The sequence below is a fragment of the Camellia sinensis genome, chromosome 14 (assembly GCF_055761805.1).
Source record: "Camellia sinensis isolate YWXY chromosome 14, ASM5576180v1, whole genome shotgun sequence".
In the NCBI taxonomy this organism is placed as follows: domain Eukaryota; kingdom Viridiplantae; phylum Streptophyta; class Magnoliopsida; order Ericales; family Theaceae; genus Camellia; species Camellia sinensis.
This window is the reverse complement of record NC_138974.1, coordinates 106,040,489-106,055,930: the sequence shown is the minus strand read 5'-3', so window position 1 is coordinate 106,055,930 and position 15,442 is coordinate 106,040,489. Positions and strand designations below refer to the sequence as shown.

The window sequence follows — 15,442 nt, the reverse complement described above, 5'->3', positions numbered from 1 at the left end:
AGAAATTAGATTGAATGAAAGGTGAGGCACATAAAATACAGGAGAAAGAGACAAATGGGAAGAGGAAATAGAACCAATAGAGTGTACAAGTATAGAAAAACCATTAGCAGTAGCAATTGTGATAGAAGAAGGGGAGACACAATTGCTAAGGAGAGATGCAACAAGGGTCATATGATGTGAACAACCAGAATCTAAAATCCACGAAGTGTGGATATTACCTGAAGAAGATGAATCAGACAAACCTAACTGAGTGGTAGTCATAGTAAAGACCTGGGACGAAAGATTTGGATTAGCTACCATGAAAGACTTGAACTGCTCAAACATAGACTGCATATTGGAAGACGGCCCATTCTCAGAAGCTAGTGCAGAAAAGGCGGCAGATGAGCGAGATCTCGAAGATGGCGGCTTAAAGGATGGTGGACCAGACGAATGACCCTTGGGCTGCAAAAGTTTAGGACAAGCATGTTTCTAATGGCCTCGCTGATGATAGAAGTTGCACTCATCCATGGAAACCCAAGGCTTGGGCTTACCAGTAACCTGAAATAAATAAGATGGTGGGGTAGGCAAGAGCGGAGGAGTGGCAAAAACTGACTGGGAGGTAGGAGCACCATGAGCCACCTTAAACCGAGTTTCTTCCGCAATAAGCTCACGAATAGCACCATCAATAGAAGGCAAGGGGGACCGATGAAGAATAACTCCCCTAAGTGGCTCAAATTGATCACGAAGGGCCATAAGAAACTGAACAAGACGTTGTTTCTCCCGATACTTGGGGTAACTGTCAAGTAACTGCAAATTTGATAGTTCCATTAAAGCAAGTTGATCCCAATAAGTTGCCATCTCATTGTAGAACTCCTGAATGGACTTATCTTTTTTACTACAACTGCGAATAGACATCTCAAGTTCATATTGTTTTGCAAAGTTGGACTTAAGGTACATAGTTTTCAAATAGTTCCAAACTTGTTTAGAAGTGGAATACTTGGAAAAATTCATACCAGTGGTAGTTTGAACTGAATTATGAAATCAAGTAAGAATTTGTGCATTTTCCTTATCCCATTTAGAAACATCAACCTCAGTTTCTTTGGATTCCATAGGTATAATAGTTACACCAATAACATAGTTCCACATGCCTTTACCCATTATAAAATTCTTCATTACATGGGACCAATAAAAATAATTGGTACCATCTAACTTAGTGGTGATAGCTTGCAATTTATCATCAGCTATATTACTATAACTAAATGACACAGTGAAGTCAAAGCAGAGTGAAAGGTAGTAGAGGAGAGAGAGAGAGAGATAAATGACCAGGAAAGAACCAGATATCAGAACAAGGGCTATGAGACAGAGACTAGACGAACCACTTGCCAAAGAAAAAAATGCGAACCTGAAGGCTGAACCACTTGCTGGAAGAGAGAGAGTGATGTCGATGGTCGATGATGCGAGAGAGAGACAACAACAGACCTGCGATGCACTGAGATGGACAGAAACGATGGTTGATGATGCGAGAGAGAACCAGCGACAGACCTGCGATGCGAGACTAACCTATCGTGACTTTGCTCTGATACCATATTAATAAGAATATTGTGTATATTGATTATCAATCAACTGAGTACAATTATATAAACTAATAGAAGAAAACCCTAACAAAATAAAGGACCAAACTATCCTTAATGAACAATATAAACTATTAATATAAACTACAAATTCACAGTTGTCGCCTCAGAAAATTTTTGAGTTTGATGATTAATTTGGCAAGGTCAAATCGATACTCTGATACCAAGTTTAAGTGCAAAAATATAAAAAAACTTAGATTAGGGTTAGAGAGAAAGAGGGAAGAACAAGGAGAAGTATTTTATGGAACATATGTTTTTAGGCTTATTGAATCAACCTAAAACCATCAGGAAATATGTATATGAAATACTATATAATCATATGACCAAAATGCCCTTACTCCACAAATAATAACAAAGACACATAGACATTCTAACACAAAGCTTAATAGCTAATCCTACAGACAAAAAACCCACTTGGCTGACATTTACAAACAGAGGAAATCATGTAGAGAACTAGACAATTTCAAATCTCCCTTAGATACCTAGCAAATAAGACTACCAGCAGGACTAAAAATATTGTAGTGCATAACAAAATCATGCCAATTTCAAAAGTTAATATCCCTTTTAATTTTGCTCTCCCTTTAGTCTTGTTTAGATTGCATCACCAATGATGTTTGAAGTTGAAAGCTCTCTCTCTCTCTCTCTCTCTCTCTCTCTCTCTCTCTCATGTAAGGCTACCTCTGATACAAAAGCTCAAGGCTCTATTTCGTCCATCAATTAAGTACCAACAAAAAAAAAAATGATGAAGAAGAAAGGGAAAGAAAGCACAACAATAACTTCGTTCAAAGAAATTTGTTTGCTAGAAGCTTGGAGACAAGGTTTTAAATAACGGTGGCGGTAACCGTAATGGTAGCGGTAGCATTGACACGGTTGTGGGGTGTAACGTCTGTAGCGGTAACATTGACCGTAATGGTAACGCCTATAGTGTAACGGCGACGGCAACTAGAATCGTGAATTTTTTAATTCTTCGCACAACTTTAGGAAAACATACCGATACACATGTTTTTATTTCAGAATCACGTTTAGTGAGGTTCAAAATGATTTTTAGTAGTTTTGTTTAGTTTTAAAATATGATTCAATATATATACTAATTTTTATATTAGTTATAAGTCGTTATGGAGAATTTTCTTGTTATTGGATTTATTTAATTATCGTTGCTTTATTAATTATACTTATGTATAACTTCCAGTTTATTAAGAAAAGACATGAAGTATGTTCAATATTAAAAATAATAATCTCATAAACATAAGTTCAAAATACAAACATGATAATACAAAAATACATAACATGAAATCTAAATTTTTTCAATAAATTTAACGCAAGAGAGAAAGATATAAGTTCCTATTCAAATATAATTAAGTGAAAAGTAATGAAAACTTATAGAACTAGAAGATTGGACATTCAAAACATATATAGATAAGATTTTTACATAAGTTCTATGCAACTAGAAAACAAAAAGAGAATAGTATTAATATTATATACAAAATTTATATAAAAATAAATAAATAATTGAAAAATAGAAGCATAGCAGTTGTAACGGCTATAACGGTGCTGTAACTGTTGTTATGGCCTTTACGTAACGGCTACGACTGTTACGGTTGTGAATTTTTGTCATACCGCTATAGCGGCCGTAACGGGTGGTCCACTGTTACGTAACGGGGTTACGTAACGGTTGCGGTTGCTTTTTAAAACCTTGCTTGGAGACCAAACCTTTGATTCATGGAAAATGAGGGCGGAAACAAGTGTTTTTAAGCCTGTCAATCCTTTCTTCAACTCTCTCATCAGGTCTCCTTTCTTAGTCTAAGTGAACTTCTGTTCTGTGAAACCTGAAGTAGTATCTTATGGTTAGTTTGATAGCCAACTTTGTCACTCATTAAAATGGTAAAAAGAGGAGCCTTGATTTAGTGCTTCTATGAGGTATATGCCTCAGTTCATTTGGCAGCAAAGGTGCACCTTTTATGCCTTTATCAATGCCTTTTTATGTCTTAATTTTGAGATGATTTTCTGTAAAGAATATTTATTTTGACATGATATGCTTGCTCTGTGATTTGTCACTTAGGTCAGGCATTTTGGACATCCATAATTTCCAAGTGACACATGTTCATTGTCCTCCCCCTCCTTGGTTGTGAGTATATTAAATACCCTATAAATGTTTTATATTGAAAAACGCTCTCAATTTTCTTCTTGTTTCCAATTATTCATTTGTTGTTCGTTCATTTTTGGGTCTAGGGATGGTGAAAATGTTTTCACCAACCTATCATGCTTGAGGAAACCATCATGGCTACCACCATATTCAGTAAGATAATTTACTCATCTTATAATACTGTTCTTATTGTGTGTGTTTTCCCTGATTGGTATCATATGTTTAAAACCTACTGGCGCTTTTGAAACATCTTGTGAAAACAATATAGGTAGTGTTTCACTTTCCCTGCTTCGTCAGAACATATTCACCATTGTGAATATTTTATTTTTACATGCTATTTCTCTCAGAACTACATTTATTAATGTATTACATTGGTGCTGTTCACAATGGAGCTTGTATATAGCATCTGATCAGTTGGTCAAGAATCAATAGAAAAGTGCGTGAAACTCTAGTTTCCTTAAACTAATATTTATGTCAAGACTATCAAATCTATCAAATCTAGTGCAATTACAAAAGAGTAGCAGAACAATCATTCGATCAAGCGCCTATGCTTCATAGTATAACATAGGAAGCATCTAGTCAACAATTATTGGTCGTTAGAAAACAACAGATATTAAAGGATGTCATGGAAGTGAGAGACAACATTTTTTAGTTTCCTCTCTTTCTCCTTCATGATTCTTAATAGTTTTCCTTTTTTAAATCTAATAGTTCAACTTGTAACTTAGGTGGCATTTGATAAAGCTGAAAACTGAAGATTGAAAATTAAATATTGAAAATAGAATGCTGAATTTTTTAAGCTGAAAAACTGTTTGATAAAATTTAAGTGCTGAACTAAAAATAAATTATTTGATATGTATGTATAAGATTAAATTTGAAATTTACTATTTTAAAATTTTATATTTCAATATATATGATGTTATGGCAGTGGTAGTGGTAGTGGTGGTGGCAGCGGTAGTGTTGGCGGTGGCGGTGGTGGTGGCGGCGGTAGCGGTGGCGGTAGTGATGGTAGTGGTAATAAAATTATGGTGGTGCTTATGGAGATAATGTCAATGGTGATGAAGATGGTGGTGGTGGTGGTGGCGGTGGTGGCATGATAGTGCCGGTTATGGTGGTGGTAGTTGTAGTTGTAGTGGTAGCGGTGGTGATGGTGATAGTGAGTTTATAATAGTGTAAATTGATGATTATGTTTAGTTTATAAAGTCAGTCAGAATTAAATAAGTTTCGTATGACTTAAAACTTTCTTAAGTTTTAGCTTACATTTTAAGAGGCATTTAAATTTTTAAGTGATATCAATTGTAGTTATCAAACGGGCTTAATTGATTAACACTTAATATATTCAGTTTTAAGTGTTGAATTCATTTTTTTTTTTTTTAAATGCGTGTTGAAAGTGTCCTTACGTGTTCTTAAAGTGTCCATCAATGTGCCCAAAATGCATCCCTAGGCCCGCACCAAAATAATACATTACCCCTAGATGTGCAGTCAACAGTTGTGACTCAACACAGTTTTGGCAGAAGCAACTAGTTGTGGGTTCAAGCGGCATTTCACCCCTAACCACAACTCATCCACTGACATCCACTGATTCTTCAACATGAGTCGATCCAGACCTCCACAAAGTTTTACCCAAGCTTCATCCTAGTCATGGATAGATTACTCACGTTCAGGTCCATAAGCAGTGACTATTGTACTATGAAGACTTGTTTTCGCTATGGCTTCATTGGGTTACCTTAACGAAGTGTGTTTTCAATGAGTCTTTAGTGTGTCCCCACGTATCTCAGTGTTATTAAAGGCGCGCACTGAATCGCCAAGGTTTCCTAGGGCCTAAGCACAAGGCAAGACGCAAGCTTCATCGAAGCAAGGCTTATGTTGATGATAAAAACTAGATAATTTAATATAAGCAAATAATTCCATGGTTCAACAGAAGTAAAATGAAATATTAAATATTTTAAAACATAAATACCAACAAACAATAATATTTTATTATAGACAAATAATTCAAGGTTCACATAAACATAAACATCTAGCTCATAAATCACGAACATTTGAAAATAGCAAAGAAATCGAAGTGTCTAACAAGATAAGCATAGAGAAGGAGAAGGAAATCAAGGAGATGAAGAAGAATAATGACAATTGTTAGTTTGGTCGAATAGAAAGCTTTATCCAACCAACGCCTTTGTATAATTAGGACTCAAAAAGTGTTGGGTTGCAATGTATATTTAGGGGTTTAAATCCTTGTATCCGCATGTAAACAAAATAAATAAATAAATAAAAATGAGATTAAGTGACATCAAGGGATGTAATTGTAATAAACAAATATTTTAAAAGAAGCTCACAAGTCATGCGTCTTGAGCCTAAGCCTAAAGTGCATGCTTCATGAGCCTTTATGGGGCCTGTTTCACAACGCCTGGCTTGAGATATTCTAAAGCGCATTAATGACAATTGTTAGTTTGGTCGAATAGAAAGCTTTATCCAACCAACGCCTTTGTATAATTAGGGCTCAAAAAGTGTTGGGCTGCAATGTATGTTTAGGGGTTTAAATCCTTGTATCCACATATAAACAAAATAAATAAATAAATAAAAATGAGATTAAGTGACATCAAGGGTTGTAATTGTAATAAACAAATATTTTAAAAGAAGAACACAAGTCATGCGTCTTGAGCCTAAGCTAAAGTGGATGCGCCTTTATGGGGCCTGTTTCACATTGCCCGGCTTGAGATATTCCGAAGCGCATTAATTGTGCCTTGACAAGCCTTGGGCCTACGCATACACCTAAGCTCACCTTTAATAACACTGGGATACAATGAGTTGTCTGATTAGAGAAGGGGGTTTGGGTATCCAGAGGCTTGCTTTCTTTAATCAAGCCTTGTTTAAGAGGTGGTTGTGGAGATATGCTTGTAAAAAGGAGAGATTGGAGGAAGCTGGTGTCTTGCAAATTTGGAGATGTGTGGGGGTGAGGAAGGGGGTTGGACTATTGAGGAGGCATCTGTCTTATGTAGTGTGGGTCTATTGAAAGGCATCATAAAGGGGTGGGATATTTTCTCATGTCATATTCAGTATTCAGTTTGGGATTGGCATTAGGGATCCAGTGAAGTTGTGGCGCCACTGTTGGTGTAGTGCGGAGAAGTTGGAAATGGCCTATCCTAATGTTGCCTGGGTTGCTATTGATAGGGAGGCTTTTGTGAGTGTGACTACTTGGAATTGGATAGTGATCGTGCCTTTTGGGATGTGGCCCTTTGAAGAGATCTCAATGTCTGGGAGATGGATGAGTTGCTGGACCTCTTGTTCCAATTGTATGCTACTCACTTGTCGAAAACCGACAAACGATTGAAAAATGGGTATTACATTTTACTATTTGAAATTGGATTTTGACGAATTTTTTATCGTTGGAAAAGCTCTTTGAAAATGCTATAGACTAGCATGGGCCATTTTTAAAAATTTTAAAGTTTTTAACATAAAATGATAAGCAGAATACAGTATCCTTTTTCAGACTTGTGCAAGGTCAAGGGAGAATAGAAGGAATTGAACCCTAAATGTCCAATCCAATGTCACGGCCCAATATTTGAAGGATCGGAACTCACATGGAATAATAGTTTTGAGATTGATTATAGAGAATATAATTAGTATTTAGGAAATTAAAGGAAACTGGTTAGGATCAAGAGAAGTAGTGAACAAGTCTCAAAATAGAGAGCTTTCCGTCAATGCATTCATTCAACTCATGAGATTACAAAAGTCAGATGCATCCTATATTCTGTATGTGAATCACTACATTTGGATATTAACATTTAAGTTCAAGAAAGCATGCCCTAAAGAAGGGGTTTCAACCCAAATACATAACAAGCTCTCGGCTTTACAAGAAATAAATATAAAGTGAGCTTCTCGCTCTAAAAATCCTCTAGCCATCATCTCGGCGGAGGCACTCCATCAATATCTGAAAATGGTTTTCCAAATACAGATGAGCACTAAGCCCAATAAAGATAATCTTAAATAAATATATTAGCATTGAGTACACATATGACCATGGATGCCAATGCACATGTCGTTTCATGATAAAACGATTTCAGAAGCATAAGATTTTCCAAACAATTTTCAATCCTTTGACTTTCATAATTCAAAAGAATACTTATCAATTCGAACACACGGTGGATCCTTAGGTAAGTATATGCCAGTAGTCTGTCTAAGAACTACCAAAAACCACCCCCATTTTACTGGTTATTAATTGGAAGGAAATTAGTACCTACTCTGCACTGGTTTTCGGTCTTTCACCAAGGACCCCAAGCCAACTTAAATAATCAACATTTCAAAATCATTTTATACACTACCTGAATTCACCCACCATTATTCAATAATTTTTAATAATCACACATTTCTATGAACATGGCAAAATCATGAATTGTTCAATGCATAATGCCAACGGTAAAATGAGATGCTCAATGCATGATTTTCCAAATGGTTTCAATCCTCCTAAATCATCAATGAATTCTACAACACAACAATGCAATTCTCCAATGATTGTCACGAACAATTATCACTAAATGTATCTCAATTCAATATAATCTCAAGAATCTCTTCAATTCGTCAAGGTAGCACTAATTCTACATTTCTCAATTTTCACATTTCTAGGGTTTCGTAAAGTTTAGGGCTTTTTTCCATTTTGAAAGAGATTTGACAAATTCATGCACAATATTTATTGAAATGGAATTTTTAAGAAAATAACATTATACATAAAAGTCCTAATTTTTTATCCAATAATTATACAAAAATTCTCTACATTTTCAGTAATCTCATAACTAATCAAACTACCACATATAATACTCAAAATCTAATTTATTGAGATAAGAGGATTCCTACCTCAAGTTTGAAGAGATGGAGAAAGAATCTTGAAAACCCAAAGTGCTCCAAATGAAAATCAAGCTTGGTGTAGTCGAAGCCCTCAATGCAAATACTCGAGTTTTTCTCAAACTCTATCTCCAAGTAGGGTGGATCTAAGGTTTTTGTGTGTTAGGTATAAGAAATCTAGAGAGAGAAGAGAGTTCTTGAGGATAGATATATATATATATAGAGAGAGAGAGAGAGAGTAAAGAGAAAATAGAGAGGAGAAGTGTGTTGAGAGAAATATCTAAGGCCTATATATAGGACAAGCATAAAATTAGCTTTGGCCCCACAAATCTGACTGAAATTGCAGCTTTTTACGCACTGAAATCGAACTGGTTGCTTGAGTGATGCAAGCTTTGCTCAGCAAAGAATGAATCCTTGCAGGATCTCAATTTCTGGAGAACAGGCCGCTCGAGCGACGAAAGCTTCACTCGAGCGGAGAATTGATGCTTGCAGGATCTCAATTTTTGAAAATCAGAGCTGTACAGGTGGACTGGTTGCTCGAGCGAGCCATGCTGACAGCTTTGGTGCCCTTCAAACAGACATAACTCTTTCGTTCAGACTCCTTTTTGGGCAGTTCTTGTGTTTAAATCGAAACCCCAGAAATAAGCTTTCCAATGGTTCTAACATCACATCAAGAATCAAAGTGTATAGAGAGAAAAGGATAAAAGAGTGAAGATTATTCAATAACAATTATCCAAATCGGGGGGTTTTGGTCCAATCTTGCCCAACCATCAAGATAGCACATCAATTAAGGCTTTAAACATTTACAAGAAGTTTCCAATTATAATAATAAAATGGTCAAATACAAACCTATCATCTCAAAGAGCCTGAAACGTTACATCCAATATGATCCAAATTGGTTAAGCTTTGTTAGGGATGTTAGGATGGGCAAAGGTCAGTCTCGGTGCATTCACTTCCGGATTAGAGCTGTCAAATCGGAAGTTCATGATCACTCTCGAGTTCATCATAGGGCAGCGTTTCCCAAGCAGGGGCAAGGATTATAGATAGTCAAAATGGGACATCTACAATGTGTAGGGTTGATCAGATGCCACACATCATTAATGCTAAAACCATGAGTATCACGGGTCTATATAATAGTGTCGTCTCTCTATCAATGTGGGGAGGGATAGCAGCCGGCATTTCATGCTTCACGTCCTACAGCTCCACAGAGTTTGAACAAGGTCATTTCCAGCCGCCCTAGGGAACAATGCCAGATAATTTTGCATCTCATCCAAGGCCTGAGTCATAAATAACCCTTTCACCTATACTTTCAGCAATAGGGCCGCTAGGTGTCCTTAATGCAGTTCTTAATATATGATCTCACATATGTGTGAAGTTTCATCAGTTTCTGCCAGGCCCATGAGCAATCGCCTGGTGTATTTACATACCACAGAACATCCTTCAGTAATTATAATCTCAGCCATTTCACTCCTAGGGTAAATTTTTGGTGATGTTGATGGAATTTTATTCTATAGCAGCAACTTTTTGTCTTGAATGATGTATATATAGCTCAGTAGCTAAACTAATTTTCGTGGGTTGTCTCTAAATGACTTGATGCATGGGATTGGTTTCTTGGAATAACAACTTCTTGTATGTCCATCCATTATTATGGTGCCTTCCATTGTATGTATTTTCTACCAATTTTACTTGTGCATATATCTTGTTTGTAGTAATAATTTAGTTGGGTAACAAATTGTTAGATTGCCAAATATTGCAAATGCTTGAGCTGTTAACAAAAACGGCCCAACAATGTATATCAATCTCATTGGAGAACTGAACCAAGAATTCTCTTTCTTCATCATCGATAGTTGAGCTTTTTCTTTTTCCCAATTATCGCGAGACCCATTTTTTTTTATTGTGGATGAAGAAATGCATGACTGGTTTGTGGTAAGTGTACAAGAACCAGAACTTATACTCAACAAGAATACCAGGCATAATTGAACTTCCTCTTTAGATAGAAAAGAACACTCTGGAGATGGACCATTTATTGAATAACTTTTGATGGGAACCAGTGTTGCTTAAACGGAGAAAAGGTTGAGATCCATGTGTACGTCTCTATATGCAAGAATGATTATGTATTGCCTTCATGCATATTTCCCGATTCACCTTGGGTAGATCTGTCCGATTGGGAGGTACATTATGAATAGGGAAATTATGAAGCATGTACTTGAACTGAAACTCAAATGCGGTTCTTACTGTAAAACCTCATTGAAATAATGATATTGAAGTAGGAAACTTAATTATAAATTAAACATTTTTAATGATTCCTTGTGAAATCAACTTATTGTTGCATTATATGTCTGGCATGTGAATTATTTTTTTGAGCACTTTGTTCAGTAGGTTCCTATATGACTACTATTTCATTTCTGCGGAGTTGCACGTAAACTAACATGAATTTTACTTTGACCAAAAGTGTAATTTTTATTTATATTTATATTTATATTTATTTTTTTATTTTTTTGTGATGTCCTGAATTGCAGATCTATGCTGTTGGATCAGCATATAATAATGGAATTCATCTCTTAGACTTCTTTCCAAACCCCAGCTCTGCCTGTCATGTCGACTATGAGTAAGAAACTCTGAATAGCTGTCTGTTTTTTCCAGGATTCAGTTGTGAATTATGATATTTTGCTGATTACATACTTGATTTAAATCTAGTTCTCCATTTATCCATGTGATTTCACCAGTTTTTTTGGAATTAGTTTCTCTTTCATGGTTTTGCTTTCAAGCCGACTAACATACTTGTTGGGTCTGTTTAGCGAAGTTCATATGAAATTTATCCTAGTTTTCATTTCTGCTTGTGGTTAATGCTTACTCATTTTTATTACTTCAGCGAGGATACACAGCGTGATCCTAGGGAAAACAGTCGGCATAAGCAAAATAGGTTTGTTCCGTTGTCTGAAGGTGTTACAGCATGTGCGACTCATCCACTCAACGGTACCATTGTAGCTGGAACTAAGGTTTGTTTATTTTGAAAATTAACTTTAATAAATATACATGCGAGCATACGCATACGCACACACGCAGATATGTATCGTACAATATGTGATATGTATCGTACCATCTGAAAAAATAAATAAATAAATGAGTATCATGGACTAGAATCGTTGGTGACTTGAATGAAGAGATACGTTTCTCTATCGTTTGATTTCATCTCGTATCACACTATTAATTTTTACATTCTTCTTCACCTTTGGCTCCATTAGCTACTTTCTCGCCATCAATTACCATAGTTGACACTCATTCAACGGCTATGAAGAATGGGTATTTCGACAAACATGTTGTACCCGTATTAGGTACTTACCGGCTTAAGGTACTTTTGCATACATAACGGGTATACGGAAAACATATTCAACTTTTTTCTTCTTAATTTTTGGCGTACCCAAATGTACCTAGTACATACCCAAGCCGTACTGTACCTTAGTCGAAATAATGTTTTCTTCTACTAGAAAGATAAAATTCCTTTTAGTAGACTTTTTTTATATTTATTTTTAGTTTTATGCCATAGATTCTTTAAAATAAATCAAATACCTGTGTCGGACACCCGACACCCGGATAAGGGTATGGGATGTGTCCAATACTTTTCAATGAGCACTTCTTGTATAATTGTATATAACACTATTATTATATGTACATATTGTTGTATAATTGCTATAAATGTCTTTTTGACACTATGAGTTACATATATCACCATTTTATCTCACTTACTTGATTAAAAATATAAAAATATGATATTTTTTCTGCTGAGTCCGCACTCTTAAATTTATGATTTTATGAATTTGACCTCTAGATGCATACCCGCACCTGATACCCATATCGAGTCCATGTAACATAGTGCTTAGCAATTAAGCTATGATTTGTAAGTTATTTAATATAATGACATTTAATTTTTGTTTATACCTTTACTTTTGACATTAAATGTAATTGTAGGTTAGATCTTAACAAATTATACTCTTTAATCAATTTTTGCATTACTTCAAATTAAAAATAAATATTTTTTTGCAAACGTACAAAGTTATACCCGTACCTTTTTTCTTTTTTTTTTGGATTTTATCGTATCAACGTACTCGTATCGTACTAGTACCACTATCAACACTCATACACGTACCCATGCTTCATAGTTCAACAGTCATGAACAATATTATCAAAAAAATCTCATACTAAAGAGATCTAAATTCAAATAAACTAGCCAGAAAAAATAACTTCCATACTTCTTTTGCTAAAAAAATTTAAACTACAGTCATGAATTTAATTTGATTGAATTTATGTATATCTTGTTATCATTTTGTTTTTTTGGGGGACATTATCTTATTATCAATTTGGTTATTAGTTATATGATTTAGTAGTTTATTTTTTGCAAGATATTTATATATTTTATGAAAATATTTTTTATTATTATCTATATTTATATGTTAATGTATTGTACTATATACGATACATGATACATAAAAATGTATTGTGATTCGACAACATTGCTAATGGCTTAGTGACTTAGTATGTGAGTGATTGAATTTCAAGCGAGAGATATGATATGAATCTTTGTTTGGTAAAAGTCCGAGAGAGAGATGAGGCAAGAATCTTGTTACCAAAGGGGGCTTTGATAGTATTCAAGCTGAAATTCTTGTGTTAGGTATTAATAATTTTTAATTACAAAAAATAAAAGTATGCATTAAATGAATATGATGGAAAGACTTTTTTACTTTTGAGTGGTATCACACTTATTTACACAAGATGGCTGCTCTATTTTTTTTTTTTTTTGGACACGTATTTCTACTCAAGGCTTTGTTTGTTTGGGCAAAAAATATTTTTTGAAAAATGTTTTTTGTATTTTTTGGTAGTACAATGAAAAGCGAAAGTGTTTTTTGTGTTTTCTATGGAACGGCTATTAGATCGGCGATGTTGTATGGGATGGAGTGTTGGGCATCCAAGAAACAACATGTAGATAAGATGAGTGTGGCTGAGATGAGGATGCTAAGGTAGATGTGTGGCAAGACTAGACAAGACAGAATTAGGAATGAGTGTATTCAAGAATGGGTAAGAGTAGCACCGATAGAAGATAAGTTGAGAGAGAATCGATTGAGGTGATTTGATCATATTCAACAGAGACCAACAGAGGCAGTAATTAAGAGATACGATGCAGTGACGGCAGATAGAAGTGTTAGGGGACCGGGTAGGCCTAGATTAACATTGGCTAGCGTTGTAAATAGAGATATGAATCTACTTAATTTGACTAATGAAATGGCCTTTAATAGAGCCGCGTGAAGAAGAAGGATTCATATAGCCAATCCCATTTGATGAGACTTAAGGCTTAATTCAGTTTAGTTTACAATGAAAAACAAAAGTCAATAGAAAATATTTTTCATGGTCAATAGAGAAAAAAAAAACCTTATACGGGCAAAAAATGTTTTCTGCTTTTAAAAAGCGGAAAACATTTTTCGGATTAAAGTTTTACCAATGTCACTACACTACCACTGTCACTCTTCCACCACCACACCACCATCACCACAGCTACTGCCACCATCACCATCGCCGCCAACCCACCACCATGCCACCACCTGCACCTCCACCTTCGTTTTACCACCACCACCAAATATTAAAAAATGTTTAATCTAGAAAACATTTTCTGGAAAAAGAAATCTGTAGAAAATGTTGTCATTTGAATTTTTTTTTTATTTTTTTACAGAACGTAAAAAATCAACTTTTTAAGAGCATGCGATTGCATAAAGTATCCATGGCATCTTGTTTAGAACTTTTAATCAGGGAGAAAAGAGCAAACAATGCTTTCAAAACAAAAACAATAACAGAAACACTATCTCATCTAAGTTAATTCATTTTGTCGCATAATGCTTGTCTACTATCAGTAGCTCTAATGGTTGATTTCTTTCAGCAATCATCGTTGCTGGTGGTTTCTCAAAAACACTGGTCAGTGGAGGCAGAGACAACCATGTGAGGAATGATGATGACTATTGGAAGCTCTGGACACAAATTCATTGCATCAGTTGAGGAAACATGCCCATTGACATCTGAGAATCAAGAACTACTAGAGGATTTTCGATCGGCACTTTCATAGAAATACAAGTGCGCACTGCGAGGTGCATAGGCTCTAAATCAATTGGTGCAATTGGAGTTGAGCATTCATGCCTAGAATAAAGGTTTAAATTCTTTTGGCAGAATCGGGAAATTCTGAGGGATTTAATGAGCTAATATTCTTATGTTGTACAAGGGCTGGTGGCAAGATAGTGTTTTGTAATATGTGGTTTAAGTTACCTGTGTATTTAAATGAATGTAACTCATAGGTCTTCAATGAAATCAAATATATATAGTTATTTTTATATGAAATTGCCATGACTCGAGTGTTGGAAATTGTGATTTTCATAGGCTTATTTTGGGTTACCTTTGAGCCCAAATTTGAGTGAGGCCCACACGTCTTTTGGGGCGGATCTAAAGAGGTGACGTGTTCTTTGCCGTGTAGCGAGTCAAACGGTGAAGACGGTTCATCAAAATCATTTATGAGTGAATGGGAAGTTAACGTCATTTTCGGATTCTTGAAATGGGAAATTGAAAAGTCAAATGTGGGTTTCTTTAAATTGGTTGTCCCACATTGAAACTTTAAGAGAGCTAGTGTGAGTATATGAGCTCTAAGTGGACATACTTGGGTTTGGTCCCAAGGCGTATGCTAAGTTTTGTGAGTTATGGACAAAGTGGGCTTGGTCCAAAATCACCACACGCATGCGTCATCGCCGTCCGTCTGACTGGGTCAAGTCCTAACTTTAATTTTTAGACATTTTTTTTTTTTTCTTTTCCTCAAATTCTTGCG

At 35.4% G+C, this 15,442-nt stretch overlaps 1 protein-coding gene across 2 annotated transcripts in view; it reads left to right on the top strand.

Annotated features, from left to right (window-relative positions):
• LOC114279514 (Transducin/WD40 repeat-like superfamily protein) overlaps positions 1-14,964 on the top strand; it is a 90,835-nt gene extending 75,871 nt beyond the window's left edge. For both annotated transcript variants that reach the window (XM_028221771.2, XM_028221770.2), the window contains exons 14-18: positions 3,670-3,735; positions 3,840-3,906; positions 11,106-11,194; positions 11,459-11,585; positions 14,513-14,964. In XM_028221771.2, the coding sequence (XP_028077572.2) occupies positions 3,670-3,735; positions 3,840-3,906; positions 11,106-11,194; positions 11,459-11,585; positions 14,513-14,575 (412 nt within the window). In that variant the 3' untranslated portion in view covers positions 14,576-14,964. The remainder of the gene's footprint in view (positions 1-3,669; positions 3,736-3,839; positions 3,907-11,105; positions 11,195-11,458; positions 11,586-14,512) is intronic.
• Positions 14,965-15,442: the final 478 nt, after the last annotated feature.